The sequence below is a fragment of the Micromonas commoda genome, chromosome 10 (genome assembly GCF_000090985.2).
Source record: "Micromonas commoda chromosome 10, complete sequence".
Classification (NCBI taxonomy): domain Eukaryota; kingdom Viridiplantae; phylum Chlorophyta; class Mamiellophyceae; order Mamiellales; family Mamiellaceae; genus Micromonas; species Micromonas commoda.
In genome coordinates this window covers 672997-693062 of record NC_013047.1, presented here as the reverse complement: position 1 = coordinate 693062, position 20066 = coordinate 672997, and the positions used below count along the sequence as shown (strand labels likewise).

Here is a 20066-nt window from a genome sequence, read left to right as displayed (position 1 = left end):
GCATATCGTGGCGGATCACGCGTCTCTACGGAGAAGTACCGGGCGCGAGATTCCCCGGACGACACGCGCTGACGCCCTTACCCCACTGCCACACTCCGCGCTCAGCCGAGCAGCACGAGGTCTCATCAAATCGAGAGAAAGTTTCCGCCATCGCGAGAACCTCCTGAGAAACTCTGACGAGCGAGCGATGGTTGGCGCGGACGCTCGCATCGCTCACCGCCCCCGGCGACTACGCGGACCGACCTCGATTCTGGGACCTCGGGTCTTCCTCGCCGTCTTGGTGTTCGTGGGAGTGCCGGGCGCGTTCGCCGCGCCGTTCGCGGACCGAACCGCGCTCAAGGCAGCGGTGGACAGCTGCTTAGGCGCTGACGGTGACCCCACCGGAGTGGCGTGCTGCTCCAAATCATTGGTGGACTGCGGCGCCGCGGGGACGACCGAGATGGCTGATTGGGACGTGTCGCTGGTGACGGACATGAACGGCTTATTCTCAGGGAAGGCGCAGTTCAACGCCGACATATCGCGGTGGAACGTCAGCTCAGTCACGAACACGAGAACTTTGTTTTATGGCGCCAGCCAGTTCAACGCAGACATATCGCGGTGGGATACCAGCTCCGTCACAAGAATGGGTTTCATGTTTTATGGCGCCAGCCAGTTCAACGCGGACATATCGCGTTGGGACGTCAGCTCAGTCACGGACATGACTGAGATGTTTGAACATGCCTACGAGTTCAACGCGGACATATCACGGTGGGATACTAGCTCAGTCACGGACATGAGTTACATGTTTGCTGACGCCATCCGGTTCGACGCGGACATAACGCGGTGGGACGTCCCCTCATACCTGAACACCGACGCTATGTTTCTACGTGCGACCGCCTGGGCATCAAAGTATGAGTCATCGACCGGCGCCAACGGTCCACCCGCCGCGTGGGTCCGCAAAGACAACGCTTGCGACGTATCCACCCCGCCCCTCAACGGCGGCGTCGGCAACTGCACCGACACCCTCACGAGCGGCACGTCCTGTGTACCCACGTGCAACGAGGGGTACACGCTGCAGGGCGTCACGTCGTGCACGGATAGGGTGCTGACAGAGGCTGTGTGCGTCTGGTTGTTTACGAACGGCGCCGAGCTGAAGGCGGCGGTGGACGCGTGCCTGGATGCGGTGCCGTCGGGCGAGAAGTGCTGCTCCTCGGATCCCAGGTGCTGGTACGATGAGATCGCGATGAGGCGGTGCGGCGGCGCGGGATGTTTGGACATGCCTGACTGGGACGTGTCGCAGGTTATGGACGCGCAGAATCTGTTCGCCGGAAGATCGAGCTTCTTACAGGACCTCACAGGCTGGACCTTCCCCGACGACGCGATCACGACGGGGATGTTCACGGGCGCCGACACCTGGCTCACCATTAAATCGCGGTGGGACGGGTCCGATTCCACGGACGGTCCACCTGACGCTTGGACCTTCATCCCGTGCCTGGAGAACGAGCGCGTCGAGAACGGATTGTGCGCGTCCTGCACTGATGGCGGGACCAGAGCCGCAGGAGACGATCCCGCGTTCGGCGACACGGCATGCGCGTTTCCCGACAGAGCCGCGCTGAAGACCGCGGTGGACAACTGCCTCGCCGTCGATCCCACCGGTGTGGCGTGCTGCAACCGTGGCGCGGACTGCGGCGCGGCGGGGACGGCCGAGATGGCTGATTGGGACGTGTCGCTGGTGACGGACATGCTGATGATGTTTTATCAAGCCAGCCAGTTCAACGCGGATATCTCGCGGTGGGACGTCAGCTCGGTCAAGAGCATGAGTTCGATGTTTAGGGATGCCAGCAAGTTCAACGCGGACATATCGAGGTGGGACGTCAGCTCAGTCACGAACACGGAATTTATGTTTTTGGGCGCCTTGGTGTTCAACGCGGACATATCGCGATGGGACGTCAGCTCGGTCACGAACATGCAGGAAATGTTTGAAAGGGCTTACAAGTTCAACGCGGACTTGTCGCAGTGGGACGTCAGCTCGGTCACAAACATGTACAGTGTGTTTCGTTCCGCCGCCGCGTTCAACGCGGACTTATCCCGGTGGGATACCAGCTCAGTCACGAGCATGAAGAATATGTTTTTAAGTGCCAGCCAGTTCAACGCGGACATAACGCGGTGGGATACCAGCTCGGTCGGGGACATGTCTGCTAGCATGGCGGGTATGTTTGCCGGTCCTGCGACCGCCTGGCAATCAAGGTTCCACAACTGCGGCTACCTTAGCAGCTCTCACCAGGCGTGCGGCGAGGTTGCATCCTACGCGTCATCGGACGGCTCCGAAAACGGTCCACCCGCCGCGTGGGTCCGCAAAGACAACGCTTGCGATGCGTCCACCCCGCCCCTCAACGGCGGCGTCGGCGACTGCACCGACACCCTCGCGAGCGGCACGTCCTGTGTCCCCACGTGCAACGAGGGGTACACGCTGCAGGGCGTCACGTCGTGCACGGATAGGGTGCTGACCCCCGCGCTGTGCATCGGCGCGCCGTGCGACGCCTCGGCGGCTGTTGAGAACGGCGGCTTGGGTGACTGCACGGCGTCACTCGCTGACCATTCGTCTTGCACACCAACGTGCGCCGGCGAGTTGGTCCTGCTCGGCACGAGGACGTGCAGGGACGGGGTACTAATTGACACGGCGGTTTGCAAGAGCCCACCGTTCCCCGACAAAGCTGCGCTCGAGAGTGCGGTGAACAACTGTATCCAGGCTGTGTCCTCGGGAGAGAGGTGCTGCTCTGAGTGGGGCGCGGACTGCGGCCCAGCCGGGATCGTGGACATGCCGCTTTGGGACGTGTCTCTGGTGACGAACATGTACGGCTTGTTCTCGGGGAAGGCGCAGTTCAACGTGGACATATCGCGGTGGGACGTCAGCTCAGTCACGCACATGTATGAGATGTTTCGTTCCGCCAGCCAGTTCAACGCGGACATATCGCGGTGGGACGTCAGCTCAGTCACGACCATGGGTCATATGTTTAATGGCGCCAGCCAGTTCAACGCGGACATATCTCGGTGGGATACCAGCTCAGTCACGAACATGGGTCATATGTTTAATGGCGCCAGCCAGTTCAACGTGGACATATCGCGGTGGGATGCCTCGCAGGTCACGAACATGCATCATATGTTTGATGACGCCAGCCAGTTCAACGCGGACGTAACACGGTGGGACGTCCGCTCGGACGCGGACATGTCAAATATGTTTTCCGGTGCGACCGCCTGGCAATCAAGGTTCCACAACTGCGGCTACCAGAGCAGCTCTCACCAGGCGTGCGGCGAGGTTGCATCCTACGCGTCATCGACCGGATCCGTCAACGGTCCACCCGCCGCGTGGGTCCGCATAGACAACGCTTGCGACGCGTCCACCCCGCCCCTCAACGGCGGCGTCGGCGACTGCACCGACACCCTCGCGAGCGGTGAAACGTGCACGCCGGTGTGCGACTATGCCTATTACGTCAAGGGCGTGACGTCGTGCACCGACCGGGTGCTTACGAGGGCGACGTGCACCCCCGCGTTCACGACCAGGACCGCGCTCAAGGCTGCGGTGGACGCGTGCCTCGCCGCGGTTCCCTCGGGCGAGAAGTGCTGCTCCACCGATCGCCACTGCGCCAACCCACTTGACCACCCTTTAGCCCCCCCCCGCTGCGCCAACGCGGGATGCTCGGACATGCCCGATTGGAACACGGAGTTCGTCACCGACATGACTTCGTTGTTCCAGAATGCGCAATCGTTCAACCAGGATATCAGCAAGTGGGATACCTCGCGGGTGACGAGCATGAAAATCATGTTTGGCAGCGCGCGAACGTTTGACGGTGACCTATCCAGATGGGACGTGTCGTCCGTTACGGACATGGAGAACATGTTCTTGAATGCTCGTGCCTTCTCCGGCGGCGACCTTTCGCGCTGGAATACCAGCAAGGTTACGAAGATGAATGGGATGTTCGCCGACCAAGGATTCGACGCCAAATCCCAGTTCAACGGCGACCTCTCCAACTGGGACGTTTCATCCGTGACTCTTATGGATTCTATGTTTCTTCGCGCGGTGAAGTTTCAGGGCAAGGGCCTATCGCAGTGGGACGTCGGCAGTGTGACGTCCGTGAGTAACATGTTCAACGGCGCATCCGTGTTCAAGGGCGATATCACAGCTTGGAACCTTTTGTCTGTCGGATCGGCCGATGGCATGTTCAGCGGGGCAAAAGCGTGGCACGTCTCGTATGTAGATTGCGTAGCCGGAGGCGGCGTACCCGAAGTCGATCATGTCCTCTGCTCCACGTCTTTATATGGCGCGAAATTTCCTTCGATGTTCATCATGTCGGAGTCACCCACCTCGGAGTGGGTGCGGCGCGTGCGCAAGTGGGAGAATGTCGAACAAACCCTGCAAATTTCCAGCCAGAGTCGTTTGAGGAGCGCGGCCATCTCGACAACCGGCAAGCGCGTCGCCTTGGCTGCTGCTGACGACTCACAGGGACCCGTCGCGCGCGTGTACGAGCTCAGGGATGGCACCTGGTCGCAGGTTTGGTCCCACACCGCACCCTTCGGTTCGCTGCACATGTCCGCCGCAGGTAATCGGGTCGTCATCGGCCCGCAGGATTCCGGCCTAAACGTGACCGTCTATGAGAGCAACTCGCTGGATTGGGTCCCCGTTGGAGGCGAGTTCTTCGGCTACGTGAGCACTCATATGGGACACGACGTTTCGCTGTCCTTGGACGGCTCGCGCGTGGCGATGTCGGCTGTCGACGAGGACGATTCCGCCGAGAACCACACCGCGGCTGGGCTTGTTCGAGTGTACGAGTGGCGAGACGGCGTTTGGACCCAGATGGGGCAGGACCTCCGAGGGATCAACAGCGGCGAGCGCTTCGGCGAAACCGTATCGCTGTCCGACGACGGCGCGCGTCTGGTGGTGGCGTCGGGCGCGGGTTTCGCGACCGTATATCGATGGGATCGCTCCTCCCTGCGGTGGGACCGGATTGGGGAGGCCATCCCCGGCGGCGCCTTCGATACGGCGACGACGCGAGCGTGCGTGTCCGGCGACGGCGGGACAGTCGCCGTGGGCGTCGCGGATACCGACGATACCGTCCCGGACCGCGGGCACGTCGAGGTGTTCCGGTGGAGCTCGATCGACGATGCCTGGGTGCGAATGGGACCTCGCATCTTGGGTAACGGGTACAACGGCGGGTTCACGACGGTGTCACTCTCGCGCGACGGCGAGACTCTCTCGACGACGTATTCCCAGGGTTCTTCCAACGACGTATACCCCGTCGCGGCGGTGCTCCACTGGAACAGCTTGATCGAGGCGTGGGATTCGCGCGGGTCGTCGAACATCGCGGGGTCGCACGCCGCCCTCTCGGGCGACGGGCGGGTCCTCATCGCCGGCGACGGCGTGTACGCGCGCTCTTGCGACGCTTCGGCGATCCCCGCGGGTGTTCATCGAGGCGGCGGCGTCGGCGGCTGCACCGCGAGTCTCGCGCCCGGGGACGCCTGCACGCCCACTTGCCGGTACGGGTTGCAGGTGTTGGACGCGACGTGCTCCAAGACGGGTCGGTTCACCCCGGGTTCGTGCGCTTCCAGCTGGTGCGAAGCGGACGTGACTCGCGGCGGCTTCGCCACGGGGTCGGCGGCGGCGGATGATATCGGGTGCCTTCCGGAGTGCGTCGCGGACGGCACGTGCATCTCGGCGCGATACGTACGAATCTACAAGTACAATCACGCAGGCGTAGAAACTACCTTCCAAGGTGCACACGAAGGTATCATCAACCTGCAGGAGTTGGCCGTGTGGAGCAGCGTGGACCCGGACGTTAACCTCGCCGCCGGCAAGAACGTGACGTGCTCACCCGCGTGTTCCTATTTTTCTGGTGGTGCCTTTGTTCATAGTGCACAATATCTGGTGGATGAAGCACTCGACTCTGGTATATTGCACACCTGCTTTGAAGGTAGTTTGGAGAGCCGAGGGGGGCTCGAGGCGGGTGCGTGTGACCCAGCCATTCCTAAGTCAGTCGAGATTGACCTCGGTCAGGAGTACCTGATCGACGGCATGCTGATCGTAAACCTGCTGAGCCCGCCGACAGATTCGTGCTGTCGCCAACGAGCCGAGGACCTGATGGTGGACTTCATGGATGCCGACAGGAACGTCAAGCTGACTACCGCAAAGATCACGAGCGCGAATCACTCCAATGACGCCTTCATCATGGACGTGCGGACGGGCATTCAGCTCGACAGCAACGGCGAGTCTGACGCGTGGAGGTACGTCCCCCAGGGTAGCATCAGCGTGTCCAGTACGTTCGACTGGGCGCACTACCAGACCTGGTGCGCCACCAACGAGTACTGGGATGGACAGGCTTGCGCGACGTGCCCCTCCGGATCATTCAGCGCTGGAGGCGCCGCGACGACGACGACGTGCACGACGAGCAATGCGACAATCTGGTACAGCACGGCTGACCCGTCGGACGTGCTCACCGGTTCACAGGGCGAGGTGACCGGGTGGATGGACGCCACCGACAACGGCTACGACATCGGCGCTGGTGCCGGTTCTAGAGCGCCGACACTCGAGACGTCCACGGATGGTAAATACGCCGTGCGCGTGGGAGGCAGCTCTCAGAAATACCTTCGCAGCGCCGACACGTTCGCCAACCTCGGACTCGCGGATATTCCGCAGCCGTTCACTGTCATGGCGGTCATAAAGATCAACAGTGGGAGTAACTACCTCATGGATGGCTACCTCTTGGACAAATTCGTGACTGGGATAGACAACGGCGATAACATTTATCCTTTTCCAACGACGAACTCCGCGTGGCGCGGGACAGGTGGCGCGAGCTTGACGGGAAATTGCGGGTTTCCCAGTGCTGGCTGGGGTGTTCACGAGTGGGTGTTCTCCAACACTGCGGGTGAGACTGCGATATACAAAGCGGACGGCAGCGCACCGTGCATCGACGACACCACGGCCACCATGAGCCACGCATATAGCCTCACGGGCCTCACCATCGGCGAAGACGGAGGGATGCGAACCAACATCATCGATGCTGACGTGTCGTGGCGAGAATTCATGATCATCCCGGGAACGCTGACCAGGGAGGAGAGCGCGCGCTACCGCGAGTACCTCGACGACATTGCCTCGTAAATAGCAGACTCGATTTATATATTTATTCCACATCGTCGCAAGAGTCTCACCCCCCCCTACACAGACTACGGCTTCTAAATCGAGAATAACACCCCTGGTGCCCTACTGGCGAGTCTTGGAGTGGACAGCAGTGCGCTACGTAAAGAGTTCATCTAGTCTACCTTTGTACCTGTATCAAATATCAAAGATGACGTTGTTCCTCGTCACGTCGAACGTGTTCCCTCGCGAAACCTCCAGGGGCACGCCGTGCCTGTGCGTCGCCTTCGCCGGGCTCTTGCACCGAACGACGCCGTCGCGAAGAAACGCCGCGGGTATCGGCCCCGTCGTCCCGAACCTGCACCAAACCGGCTCATCCGCGGTGAACCCCACGCCGTACACGCTCACCACCGTGCCGCCGCCGACGGTACCGGCCCTCGGCTCCAGCGCCGACACCAGCGCCTCGCCCAGCGGCTCAAAGTACGTCGAGCTCTGCGCGAAATCGACGCCGCCGTTGTTCGACGCGTCCACCGCCAGCGCGCGATCGATCGTCGCGTCCGCGAACGTGGGAGTCTCGCATCGAAGCACCGAGGATGAAACCGCGGACGCCCCCGAGACGTAGACCCCCCCGAACCGACACGACAGCGCGTCGCCAGATCCGGAGCCAGAGCCGGAGCCGGGCTGGGCGACCATCCCGTGGCCGTACCCGGCGTGCTGCTGCGATGCGATGAAGTTTGACCCGACGACGGTGACGAGCGTGCCGCCCGACGCGAGGCCGACGGGGGGGAACAGAACCTCCGCCGCCGCCGACGCCTGATACTCAAAGACGACGCCAAACGACGAAAAGTTGCCGCCACCCGCGCTAACCTCCACGGCGACGAAACCAGCCGCGTGCGGCGGGCTCCTGCACGACGCCGACGACGCCGTCAGCGCGCCCGATCCCCCCATCGCGGGCGCCACCTTGGCGCCGAACCTGCACGAAAACGCAAACTCCCGCCCGGGCTCCCACGCGTCGGGTACAAAGTTGGCGCCGCGCACCGTCACGAGCGTGCCGCCGAGGCTGGGCCCGTGGTCGGGAGCCAGCCCGTACACCTCCACCCTCGCCCCGTACGAGAACGTCACGGGAAACCCGCCATCGTCCGTCGCGGGGCTCGAGAAATCCCTCCCGTTCACCGACACCGCGAGCGGCGCGTGGAGAGCGATCACGTCGGGCGCGCGAGCCGGCGACACGCAATCCACGCGGTTTGTGGACACGTAACCAGCCGCGGACACGACGACCGAGCCAAACGCGCACAGCAGCTTGGCGCCCGCGTCCCGAAAGTCCGATCCCGTGACCCGCACCAAAGTCCCGCCGCCCTCCCCGCCGGTGGATGGGGCAGCGCCCAGCGTCGACGGGTGGCGGTGAAAGGCGACGAGGACGCCGTCAGAGGACCACGCGGCGTCGTCGGCGGCGGCGTCGGCGGCGGAGGCAACCTCCGCCGGGGCTCGCGTGTCGTGGTGGTGGTCCCCGCACGCCTCGACGCGGAGCAACACCGAGGACACCACCTGCGCCGTGGGCATACCCGGCGCGGCTGACGAAAACTCCCCGAGTCGAACCGAGACGTACTCTCGGTGAAAGTTTGCGCCGACGACGTCGAGGAGGGACCCGCCGCCGCCGGGCGCAGCCGCGCGGGGGCTCACCGACGCCACCGACGCCGCCGCGCGGTGCTCCAGCTGCGGCAGCCGCGCCAGGACCGCGCTCGAGCGACCGACCCCGTTCGTTGACACCTCCCACGCGTCCGGGACGGTCAGGACGTAAAACCCACCCCCGGGCCTCGGGGGAGCCACGACGGCGGCTTGGTTGGACCGCGTCACGACGAGCCCCAGCCGCCCGCCCCACTCGCCATCCTCGGGCAAAAAGCCGGTGCGCCCGAACAGCGTCACCCTCGCGCCACCCGCGGCGGCCACCGCGGTGGGCGACGCCGAGGAAACCGCGAAGGGTTCCCGGTACGAAAACGCCCCACCCAGGATGGACGCGTAATCGGAAGCCGATCGACCCGTGCCGACGTCGGCCAATCCCGCGACGCGAGCCGGGGTGACAACCTCCACCGACCCAGTCGCCGCGCCCGGTCGAACGGCGACGGGCGCGAACGTCCCGACGCGCGCGGCGAGGTCGTCGGTGCCGGACGCCCGTCGCAGGCGCTCGCCGTGAAGGGTGAGCGCGGCGCCGCCGCCGACGGAGCCGGCGGTTGGGGAGACGTGGACGACGGAGGGGCGAGCGACGACGGAGAGGGGCGCCGCCGCGCCGCCCCCCGGCGTCGGCGTCGACCCGGCGGTGCCCACGGAGAGCGCGGCGACGCCTTCGGGTAAATCGCCCGGGCATTCGCACGCGGCGACGGCGGTGGACACGGCGACGGCGGCGGGAACCGCGGGGGCAAAGCCGCTGACGTCGCCGCCGACCCGGGGACCCGTGGCGAAGACGCAGACGAGCGAAAGGTCGTGCACGCGAAGATCCATGCCCACGACGCGGACGACGGCGCCGCCGCCGACGTGCGCGAGCTGCGGCTGCCACGCGAACATCTGCGGCGGCTGGATAAACTCAAACTGCACGGGCGTTCGGCCCGGGGGTTGGACCCCCGAATACGCCGAGTCCCACCCGGCGGCGAACACGGGGAGGAGACCCTCCGCAAAGGGGTCCGACGAAGAAACCCCGCACTCGATCCAGCCGACGCCCGACGCGAGGAGACCACCGCGGGCCCCGCGCGCGGCGACCGACCCGAACTGGCACCCGACGACGGCGCCCGATCGCGAGGCGAGGGAGCCGCCGATCGCGGGCGACGGAATCGGCGGGGCGAACGTCGCGAGCATTCCGTTTGACGGCCCAAAGACGCCGCCGGCGCCGGGAATAGCCGCCGGGGGCATCGCGTGCTCCAGCACCGCGGGCTGGACGTACTCGAAGGTCCACGTCGGGTCCAGCGCCTCGGTGAACACCAAGTCGTGGTCGTATCCGAGGTGCGTGGCGTTACCGCCGATCGCGAGCGGCGGCGACGACGACACAGCTGGCGGCAACGTGAACACGTACGCGGACCCGCTCCAGGATCCATCGTCGTCGTCCCCAAACGCCCCGATCACCACCGTGTCACCGTCGATCGACACGCTATGGCTGAAGTAGTCATCCGCAGCGCCATCATTTGCGGTCAGCTTGGCAACCTGCGTCCAATTAGAGGCGAGATCGCCGGCGGTGTCGCGCGTGAATACGTACGCCGACCCGCTGTTGGATCCATCGTCGTCGTCATGCTGTGCCCCGATCACTATTGTGTCGCCGTCGATCGACATGCGGTTGCCGAATTGGTCCCAAGGAGAGCCGTCGTTCGCGGTTAGCTTGGCAACCTGCGTCCAGCCGGAGGCGAGATCGCCGGCCGTGTCGCGTGTGAACACGTACGCCGACCCGCTGCCGGTTCCTTCGTCATCGTCAAACTGTGCCCCGATCACCAACGTGTCGCCGTTGATCGACACGCTGAAGCCGAACTCGTCACCCGCAGCGCCATCATTCGCGGTCAGCTTGGCAACCTGCGTCCAGCCGGAGGTGAGGTCGCCGGCCGTGTCGCGCGTGAATACGTACGCCGACCCGCTGCTGGATCCATCGTCGTCGTCCCAATACGCCCCGATCACCATCGTGTCGCCGTTGATCGACACGCTGAAGCCGAACCTGTCATCCGCAGCGCCATCGTTCGCGGTTAGCTTGGCAACCTGCGTCCAGCCGGAGGTGAGGTCGCCGGCCGTGTCGCGTGTGAATACGTACGCCGACCCGCTGTTGGATCCATCGTCGTCGTCCTCATACGCCCCGATCACCAACGTGTCGCCGTCTATCGACACGCTCCAGCCGAAGTAGTCATTCCCAGCGCCGTCGTTCGCGGTCAGCTTGGCAACCTGCGTCCAGCCGGAGGTGAGGTCGCCGGCCGTGTCGCGCGTGAACACGTACGCCGACCCGCTGTTGCCTCCCTTGTCATCGTCCCGTCTCGCCCCGATCACCATCGTGTCGCCGTCGATCGAGACGCCTTCGCCGAAGTAGTCACCCGCAGCGCCGTCGTCCGCGGTCAGCTTGGCAACCTGCGTCCAATTAGAGGCGAGGTCGCCGGCCGTGTCGCGCGTGAACACGTACGCCGATCCGCTGTCGGATCCATCGTCATCGTCCTTCCATGCCCCGATCACCATCGTGTCGCCGTCGATCGACACGCTCACGCCGAAGTTGTCATCCGCAGCACCGTCGTCCGCGGTCAGCTTGGCGACCTGCGTCGTCGAGTACGCTGGCGGCGGCGGCGGCGGGGCGCTCGCGTTTTGGGGCGGAACCGGACGCGGCGTTCGGGTGATTCTCGTCGCCGACGGCGTGTGCGAAAAGTCTCGGCGATTGTCCGAGACGGTCACCCCGACAACCCCGAGCCGGAGTGCCGCGGGGAGCACGCAGCGAACCTCCATCGACGCCGGGGCGTTGGACGCGCCGGCGTCCGCGTCGCCCGTGGTCTCATTCACCGGAACGGCGCGACGACCGGCGACGGGCCCGACGGTTCCCGCCTTGCACCAAATCGGGCCGAGCGCCCCGGGGACGCCGAGGTGTTCGCCCCGGATCGTCGCGACGGACCCGCCGGTGACTGGCGCGCGGCGCGGGTCAACCGACCGAACAACCATCTCGGGGCGGACCGAGTGCGTCGGGGCGGCGGCGCCCGAGCCGACGAGGGACGTCGCGCCCGCGCTCGGATCCGCCGCGCCGGCGACGACGAAAACCTCCCTCGAGACGGCGCCGCTCGCGGGGGGCGTCTCGCACAGCGCCACGGCGGACGAGACGGCGTGCATCGGCACGGCGACGTCGCCAAAGAAAATGTGTCCGCCGTCTTTGTCCGCGTCGGAACCGGGCCCCGCGCCGAAGACGTCGCCGCGTCGCAGGTTGCGACCGGCGACGACGGCGACGGATCCACCCGCGGCGGAGGCGACGTCGGGCGCGACCGAGTCGGCGACCGGCGCGGCGTACACGAGCACGGCGAGCGAGTCCCTCGAGTAGTGCCAGGCGCCGCCCGATCCTCCGTCGGCGACGGCGACGGCGATGAACCCCTGCGAGGCGACGGACGCGCCCGCGGCGACGAGCGCGCCGGGAGGGCATCGCGCGATGCCCCGCGTGGACCCCGACGCGATTACTTTTGCCGTCCCGAAGCCTCCGCACGGCGAGACGAACGACGACGAATCCGTCAGAACGAAACCCGCGCCGACGACGTCGACGGAGGCGCCCGCGGCGGTCGGCTCAGAAACCGCCGAGGGTATCACCGCCGCGAGCGCGACGGGCGGGGCGGCGACGACGAGCGCCGCGACGTCGTTGTTCCCCCCCGGGTTCGGGTCGCCTCGGAAGAAATCGCGTCGGTTGAACGAGACGCCGACGACGTGCGAGCGACCGGGCGTCAGCGACGGCGGCGCGCAGGTCATCTCCCCAGAGGACGACACCGTCGCGGCGACTGGGGCGACGGTGCCAAAGGCGCACGCCGCGAGCCCGGTATCCCTGAACCCGGAGCCCGAGACGCGAACCGGCGCGCCGCCCGCTAGCCCGCCCGACGAAAACGTAAACGACGGTTCGGCTTCCACGACGGTGGCGCGGGTCAGGTACGCCGCGGCGACGGCAGACTCGGGCACGGTGACGTCCGCCGCGGACGGCGTCAGCGACGCCGCGCCCGACGGCATCGAGGGCGATTCGAGCGCGGCGATCGCCGAGGAGACGACGTGCGCGGTGACCGCGGAGGAGACGGAATCGATCGACGACGACGACGACGAGACGACGACGACGAGCTCCGATTCGCCGCCGCGGACGGCGAGGAGGTTGGACCCGACGATCCAGAGCACGCCGCCGCCATCCTTGGGCTGCAGCGACGGGTTCGCGGATCCGAGCTCCGGCGCGGGGACGACGCGAACCTGGCCGAACGGTTTCGACGCGTCGCCCGCCCCACCCGCCGCGAGCGACAGGGCGAAGAAACCGCCGCGGTTCGAAAAGGGTGGAATTTTCACCGTCGCGACGCCAAACGGCGACTTTTTGGGCGACTTTTCAATCGCCAACCGGCCCGCGACGCCGTCGAGGGACACGCCGCCGTCGTAGTCGAACGGAACCGCGAGCTCGAGACGTCCCGCGCGCGAGACGACCGAGACGGACCGCAGCGTCGTCGCGGACAGCCCGTCGCGGTCGAACCGAGACGCGAAAAACGAGTACGAATTTCCGTTGGGAATGTCCGCTTTTTCGAAATTTTCCGAAATTTCGGGACCCAAACCGCCAATCGCCGGGGAGCGGCGAGCGTAGCCGCCGGCGCGCGCATCCGGCCTCGCCGCCGCGTGCGTCTCGACCGCGCCGGGCACGTGCGCGACGGTGACGCACTCGATGCCCCCGGCCCCGTCGTCCCGTCCCCGCACGGGCCCGAACGTGCCGAACCAGCACTCCGCGGACGCCGCGCCGCCGCCGGGCTCGCCGTCGGATCCCACGCCACCCGCGAGCTTCGGAAAGAGCGAGAAGGAAACCGCCTGGCCGCCCCCCGCGGGGCCGCTCGCGGGGGACACGCGCTCGATCGCGCGTGGGGGGGTCAGCCACACGGACGCGGACGACGGAGGCGCCGGGCCCGCCGCGTCGTACCCGATCGGTCCCCCGCGCGTCGCCCCGACGGCGACGGCGACGACGGCGTCGGCTGGTCGGTGCACCACTTTTTCGGCGCCGGGCGCCTCGACGACGGCGAGCGCCGAGGAGACGACGACGCCGAGCGCCGAGGAGACTATCGCCCCGTCAGCCTCGCCGCCAAAGGTGAAGCCCACGGCGCGGTGCATGTCGACGCCCGCGAGGGACAGCACGCCGCCGCCGCCCGCGTCGACGGCGGAGGGCGACGCGGCGTACGTCCTCGGCGGTTGCGATCGATCGAACGTTTGATCCGACCCGACCGCGTCCGAGACGGAGACGACGACAAAGCCGCTCGGACCGGGCGGGACGTCGCACGCCACCGACGATGACGTCGCAACGAGCGCCCTGGTCGCATCCCCGTCGACGAGGCACGCGACGGCGGCGCCGCGGGGCAAAGTCAGGCCCACGCCCAAAACCGCCGCCGTCGACTCGGTTCGCCCAAAACCACCGCCGAATACGGGGAGAGCGTCGTAGACGCGACCCTCCGTCGCGTAGGCAAAGGCGCCGACACCGCCGTTCGCCGCCGCCCTCGGCGACCGGGGAAGGCAGACGGACCTGCGCGAGAAGATCCGAACGTCCACCGCGCCCCGGCCGGCGGGAACCACGCACTCCACGTCGGTAAACGCGCCGCCAGCTGTGCGCGTCGCGACGGGGCCGACGGATCCAAACGCGCAAGCCGCCGCCGCGCCGCCAGCTGTGTTTTGCGACTGGTGCACTCGCGATGATACTCCCCGCCCCCGCGACTGGATTGACTCCACCGCCCCCGCCGCGGTGACGCGGAGGACTGTACCGCCGGACGCCGACCCGCCCGCGGGGGACGTCTCCTTGATCCAGGGCGTGGGCGCCGCCGACCACGCCGCCGCCGCGGGGGACATCGCGAGCCCGCCCCGGTGCTGGACGTGGAGGCTCGCGTCGCCGCCGCCGTACCCAAACATCGGCGCGGCGGCGCCGTCGACGAGCGCGGGGGTCTCGCAGCGGATGAGCGCGCCGCTGACGACGTCCGCGACGACTCCCACCGCGGACGCGGGGAGGACGTCGAAACCACCCGCTCGCGAGGCAAACACGCACGACGTGGTAATATCGTCAAAGTCAAAGTCGCCGCCAAACACGTACGTCACGGATCCGCCCTCGATGCCGCCGCCGCCCGACGCGACGCTCCGCACCTTCGGGGTGGCGAATCGCTCCACGAACGCGTGCACGCCGCCGCCCGGGTCGTTGAAAGACGCCGACGTAGCCGGTGAATAGTCGATTCGAACAGCCACGAAACGCGAGTCGGAACTGCCGTCGACAAAGGAAACCCCAAACGACGTCCTCGCATCCTCTCGTACGTGAAGCCACAGGCCGAAGAAGGAAAGCGCGGCGTTTGGGACGTCGGTTCCCGAGGGAGTCGCGGGTGGCGACGCGAAAACGCCGCGCGGCGCGTGCGTCGCGAGCAACGAGCCGCCCGCCGTCCACGCGGACCCGTCGTGTGTTCCAGCCGCGACGGTGCGCGTTCCGATGATCGTCGCGGGCGCCCGGCACTCGAACCGGTGGCCTCCCGCGTACGACGCCGCGATGGGACCGAGCGTGCCGATTCTGCAAGCCGTCCTCGCGGTTCGACCCGAGCCGAGCGAGGCGCCGACGAGGGTGATCGTCGCGCCGCCGTCGGTTCCGACTACGGCGGGCTCCACGGTGAAGGAACCTTCATCGACATCCTCCACGTACGCGAACACGCCGCTGAGACCCTCGGATCCGTGCACAGCCACCGACCCGAGGGACGGACCCGGGGGCGCCTCGACGATGACGACGGCGGAGGATACGACGTGCGACGGGGCCATCGCGCCGCCAAACTCGATGAACGAGGAGGCGAGCGCGGTGAGCTCCTTGCCGATGACGTACACCGGGGATCCACCGCCGAGCGGGCCGGCAAAGGGAACCACCGCCGCCACCTCCGGCTCCGGCGGCTCGTCCTCGTCAGCCTTCTTGACCCTTGGAAGCTCGTACGCGAGCGATACCTCGCCGGTCCCGTGGATATCCCCGAATCCGGACGCCACGGTCACGACGGCGGCGCCCTCGTCCCGCGCGGGGGCGACGCACTCGACGGTGCCCGCGTCCACCGAGGACGCGGGGATGGGACCGATCGTGCCCACCCTGCAGTAGAAGACGCCTCTGCCGAACGAACCCTTGATCGCCAGCGCCGTGCCGCCCGAGGGGTGCACGACGCTCGGCGACACCGAATCGACCCGCGCAGACTCCACGTACGAAAACACAAAGTTGGAAAACGCTCCGGATCCGTCGCCGAGACGCGTCGGGCCAAAGTAATCCACCGCCGGCGTCTCCACCACCACGAGGGCGGACGACACGAAGTGTCCGACGACGGCGACGTCGCCGAATCTCACGATTCGGTTCGACGAATACCTCGATACCAGGTTCGATCCAAACACCGCGAGTCGAGTCCCGCCGTCCGCGGAACCCGTCGCGGGAGACGCGGACAGCATCACCGCCGCGACGTCCTCCTCCTCCTCCTCGCGCGGGTCGTCCGTTACCCCGGAGGTGGGCACCCCGGTGCCGTCGACGGGTGCCGAGACGATTCGCAGCGCGGCGCCGCCGCGGCCAAACTCGCACCCGACGCCCAATCGAACCGAAACAAACGAAGCGCCCGCGAGGCTCGGATCGAGGTTCGGCGCGACGCACTCGACAAAGCCAGACCGGTCGGACGCCCTCGCGCGCACGGGCGCGATCGTCCCGAAGGCGCACGCCAGCGACAGGGAATACCCCGGGTTTAAAGAGCCCGTCGCGACGAGCACGGCGACGCCCCCCGCCGCCGTCGCCGCCTCGGGCTCGACGCCCCGAACAATCTCCTCGGCTCTGTACCCGTACGCAGCCTCGGCGTCGCCCAGGTGCGGGCCGTCCAGGAGCGTCACGCCGAGCTCGCCGCTGACGTCCCCACCGGGCGTCTCGCACGCGACGAGCGCGGACGACACCGGCGCGGCGTGCCCGGCGTATTCACCGACGGCGCACCCTACGTTAACCCCGATCGCGTGTCTCGACGTCACGAACGTAACGGAACCGCCGTCGACGTAACCGGACCGAGGGTACGTCCCGATCGCCCGCGCCGGGGTCTTAAACTCGTAGACGACGACGTCGAGGGACTCGGCGCGAAGCCCGCCGACGCCCACGGCGACGAACCCTGCGAACGTCCCCGCGGGTAACTCGCATCGAACCTCCCCGGCGAAGACGACGACGCCCGGGACGCGAACCGTCCCGACGACGCAATCGTTGGAAGACGAACCGACGCGAATCGTCGCGCCGTACAGCGACACAGGGGTCGCGACGCGCGAGGAACCGGAACTGGGGACGATCGCGGCGACGTGCTTGGCGTTTTCGTACTCGTAACGCACGTCGTCGCCCGTGTACCCCGCGGTTCGAATGCCAGCGCTCACGAGGTACGCGCCGAGCTCCGCCGCGGGAGCCACGCACTCCAGCCCGGTGGTGCGCGTCGAGGGTGCCGTCGAGGGTGCCGTCGAGGGTGCCGTCGAGGGTGCCGTCGAGGGTGCCGTCGAGGGCGCGTCGTTGTCCCTCGCGTCCAACGGCCCGATCGTCCCAATCTTGCACGCCGTCGGCTCGATCGCCACAAAGTTCGCGCCGTACACCGTGACGACGTTGCCCCCCTCCGTCGGGCCCCTCGCCGGCGCCACGCGATCGACCCGCATCGCCGACGAGTACGTCATGATCATCTCCGACTGGCTCGCCGCGACGCCGCGACCGGCGGCGATCTCGACGGTGACCGCGCCGGTGGACGCGGCGGGAGGAGCCTCGCACAAGACCAACGCCGTGGACACGAAACGCGCCTCCACGCCAACCGAGCCAAAGACGCACTCCAACCCTGCGTCGCCATTTGAACCGAAAGTCTCGACGAAATCGCCGCCGCGCGCGCTCACCAAAAATCCACCCGCGTCGAATCCCGTCCGGGGCGACAGCGAGGCGACGTGCGGCCTCGCGACGACGTTCACCACCGGCGGGCGGCCCCCGCCGTCGGGGTCGTAGCCTCGGACCCACACCGCGGCAAAGCCGGGCTTGGCGGCGGGCGCGACGCAACCGAGCCTCGGCTCCGCGTCCCCCACGGCGCACCTCGACGCGTGAATCGAACCGAACAGGGACCCGCCCCAACTCGCGAGCTCGATCCGAACCTCGCCAGTCACCGGCACAATCGACGGGCTCGACACGCACTCGCTCAAACCGCCGGGGTTTGCGTAGGCGAACAAAGCGGACGTCGGCGAAGGGTGCGACGCGAACGAGTCCAGCGCGACGCGCACCGTCCTCCCGGGCGCACCCGCCGGCGCGATCGTCCGCACGGTGTCGCGCGATATCCACCCGGCTCGGACGGGCGCGATCGTCCCGAACCTGACGCCCGCTACAGAGCCGTCGCCGTCGACAAAGCCGGAACCCCGGACGCGAACCACGTCGCCGCCGCGCGTGGAACCCACCGGCGGGCTCGCATCGGTCCAAACGATCCCGTCCGCGTGCTCGAGCGCGAGACCCGACACGGTTCCCTCGACGGCGTACATCACAGCCGGCGAATGCTCCGTCGACGATTGCTCGAGCGCATCCGTCCCCGCCGCGATTGCCCCGGAGCCCGGCGCGCGCGGCGGAAGCTCGCACAGCATCAACGCCGAGGACACGACGTGCGCCAACGCGTCCGTCGCGCGCCCTTGCCCCGCACCCACGACGCACCGCGACCGAAGCGGGTCAAAGTTCGCGCCGACAAAGGCGACGAACCGATGCGACCCGGCGGTCGACGCGCCTCGCGGCGACGCCGAATGCGCCGATCCGAATCCAACCCCGGAATGAACCCCGAATGACCCCAACATATCCGGGCTATGGACGCCGCCACTCGCGCCACCACCCGCGTCGTCCACCACCACGCTGGCGTACGCGTGCGACGCCGTCCCGTACGATGTGCCCCCTAGCCCCGGCCCCGGCGCCAGACGAAGCGGACGTACAGACCCGGGCGTCCCCGCCGGAGACACGCACGTCGCCGTCGCGATCGTCGCGTCGCCCCTCGAGGCGCCGCGTCGTTCGCCGCCGTCGTCGTCCCGTGCACCCGCGCCGGGGTCCACCGCCGCGGCGACCGACGTCGTCCCGAATCGGCATGCCACGTGGCGCGATCCGAAACCGAAACCGAAACCGAAACCCGATCCGCCGCTCGACCCGTCCATCCATCGCGCCGCCACAACCGCGCCCCCGCGCCACGCCCCCGACGTCCCGTTCCATCTCAATCCATCGCCCTCGATCGCTCGCCACGCCACGAACGCCCTCGACGCATCGGACGAACCCGACGAATCGTGTGTGTCGTCGAACGCGGCGTCGTGCCTGGCGACGGCGACGCGGTGCAACCCCGCGTCCAACGGCGGCGTCTCGCACGTCACGAGCGCGGTGGATACGAATCTCGATTGTGTCCAACCCAAAACCTGTCGGGACGTCACGTTCCCGCGCGCGTCCGTCGCGAACCAGGTACACGCCGATGCGGGTACGAACCCGCCGCCGCCGCCGTGGGGCGCGTCGGCGGTGGCGTGCGTCACGACTCCGCCCCCCGCGTCGGCACCCGTCGGTCGGATGGACGCAATCCGACCGGGGACGACGTACTCGAAGACCAGCGTGTCCCTCCCGCCCTGAAAGTCCTGGCCGTTCATGCTAACCTCTACGTAAACGAAACCCGCGCCGTGCGGCGCGGGGGGCGGAACGCACGCGAACCGCCCGTTGTCTAGCACCTCCCCAGGAACCTTGGCGCCCCCGAACCTGCACGCGGTGTCTCTGTGTTGGAAAAAGTTGGAGCCGTGGATGACGACCCCGCGGTTGGAGCCCGCGACGTCGGCGACGCCCGGTGCCACGAGGTGGACGCCGCCGCTCGCGCCACGGGGCGCGAGGATCGCGGCGAGGATGAGCACCAGGACGCGCCATCCCCCAGCCGATACCCCTGACCCACGGGCTCCCGCCATCGTCGCGTTTGAAAACGCCCTAAAAAACCTTCTAATTGGGTCCGGTCTCAAAAACTCGACCGGGGTCCCGAGGGCGTTCGAGCGCGCGCCGAGTCCGCGGACGCCGCCCGATCGAGCCCTCGGCTCGATCGGCGCGACGTTCGCGACTGAGCTAAGAGCGCGCGCTCTTTGAGGCTAATCCTCAGAGTTGTGGAGACCCGCGCGGGTTCCCCGGAGGTTTATTAGGGACGTTTGGTCATTTTCCTCGGCGAGGTCAACAACGGGCATGATTTGTGTCTCTATGCACTGCCAGTCTGCCGAGCTCGAC

The 20066-nt window shown here is 67.2% G+C and overlaps 2 protein-coding genes across 2 annotated transcripts; one reads left to right on the top strand and one right to left on the bottom strand.

The window, feature by feature from the left end:
* Positions 1 to 445: 445 nt before the first annotated feature.
* On the top strand, positions 446 to 4222 carry MICPUN_75081 (predicted protein; the record flags this gene model as incomplete). The annotated part of the gene is made up of 5 exons (XM_002508742.1): positions 446 to 866; positions 1178 to 1206; positions 1688 to 2265; positions 2638 to 3224; positions 3648 to 4222. Coding segments are annotated over 5 exons (2190 nt in total), but the record flags the coding sequence as incomplete, so codon positions are not given.
* Positions 4223 to 7120: 2898 nt separating this feature from the next.
* On the bottom strand, positions 7121 to 19759 carry MICPUN_106160 (predicted protein; the record flags this gene model as incomplete). The annotated part of the gene is made up of 3 exons (XM_002508469.1): positions 7121 to 10063; positions 11435 to 14944; positions 16493 to 19759. The coding sequence occupies 3 exons, from the start codon at positions 19757 to 19759 to the stop codon at positions 7304 to 7306; spliced, it is 9537 nt and encodes a 3178-aa protein (XP_002508515.1). The 3' UTR covers positions 7121 to 7303.
* Between the last annotated feature and the right edge of the window lie 307 nt (positions 19760 to 20066).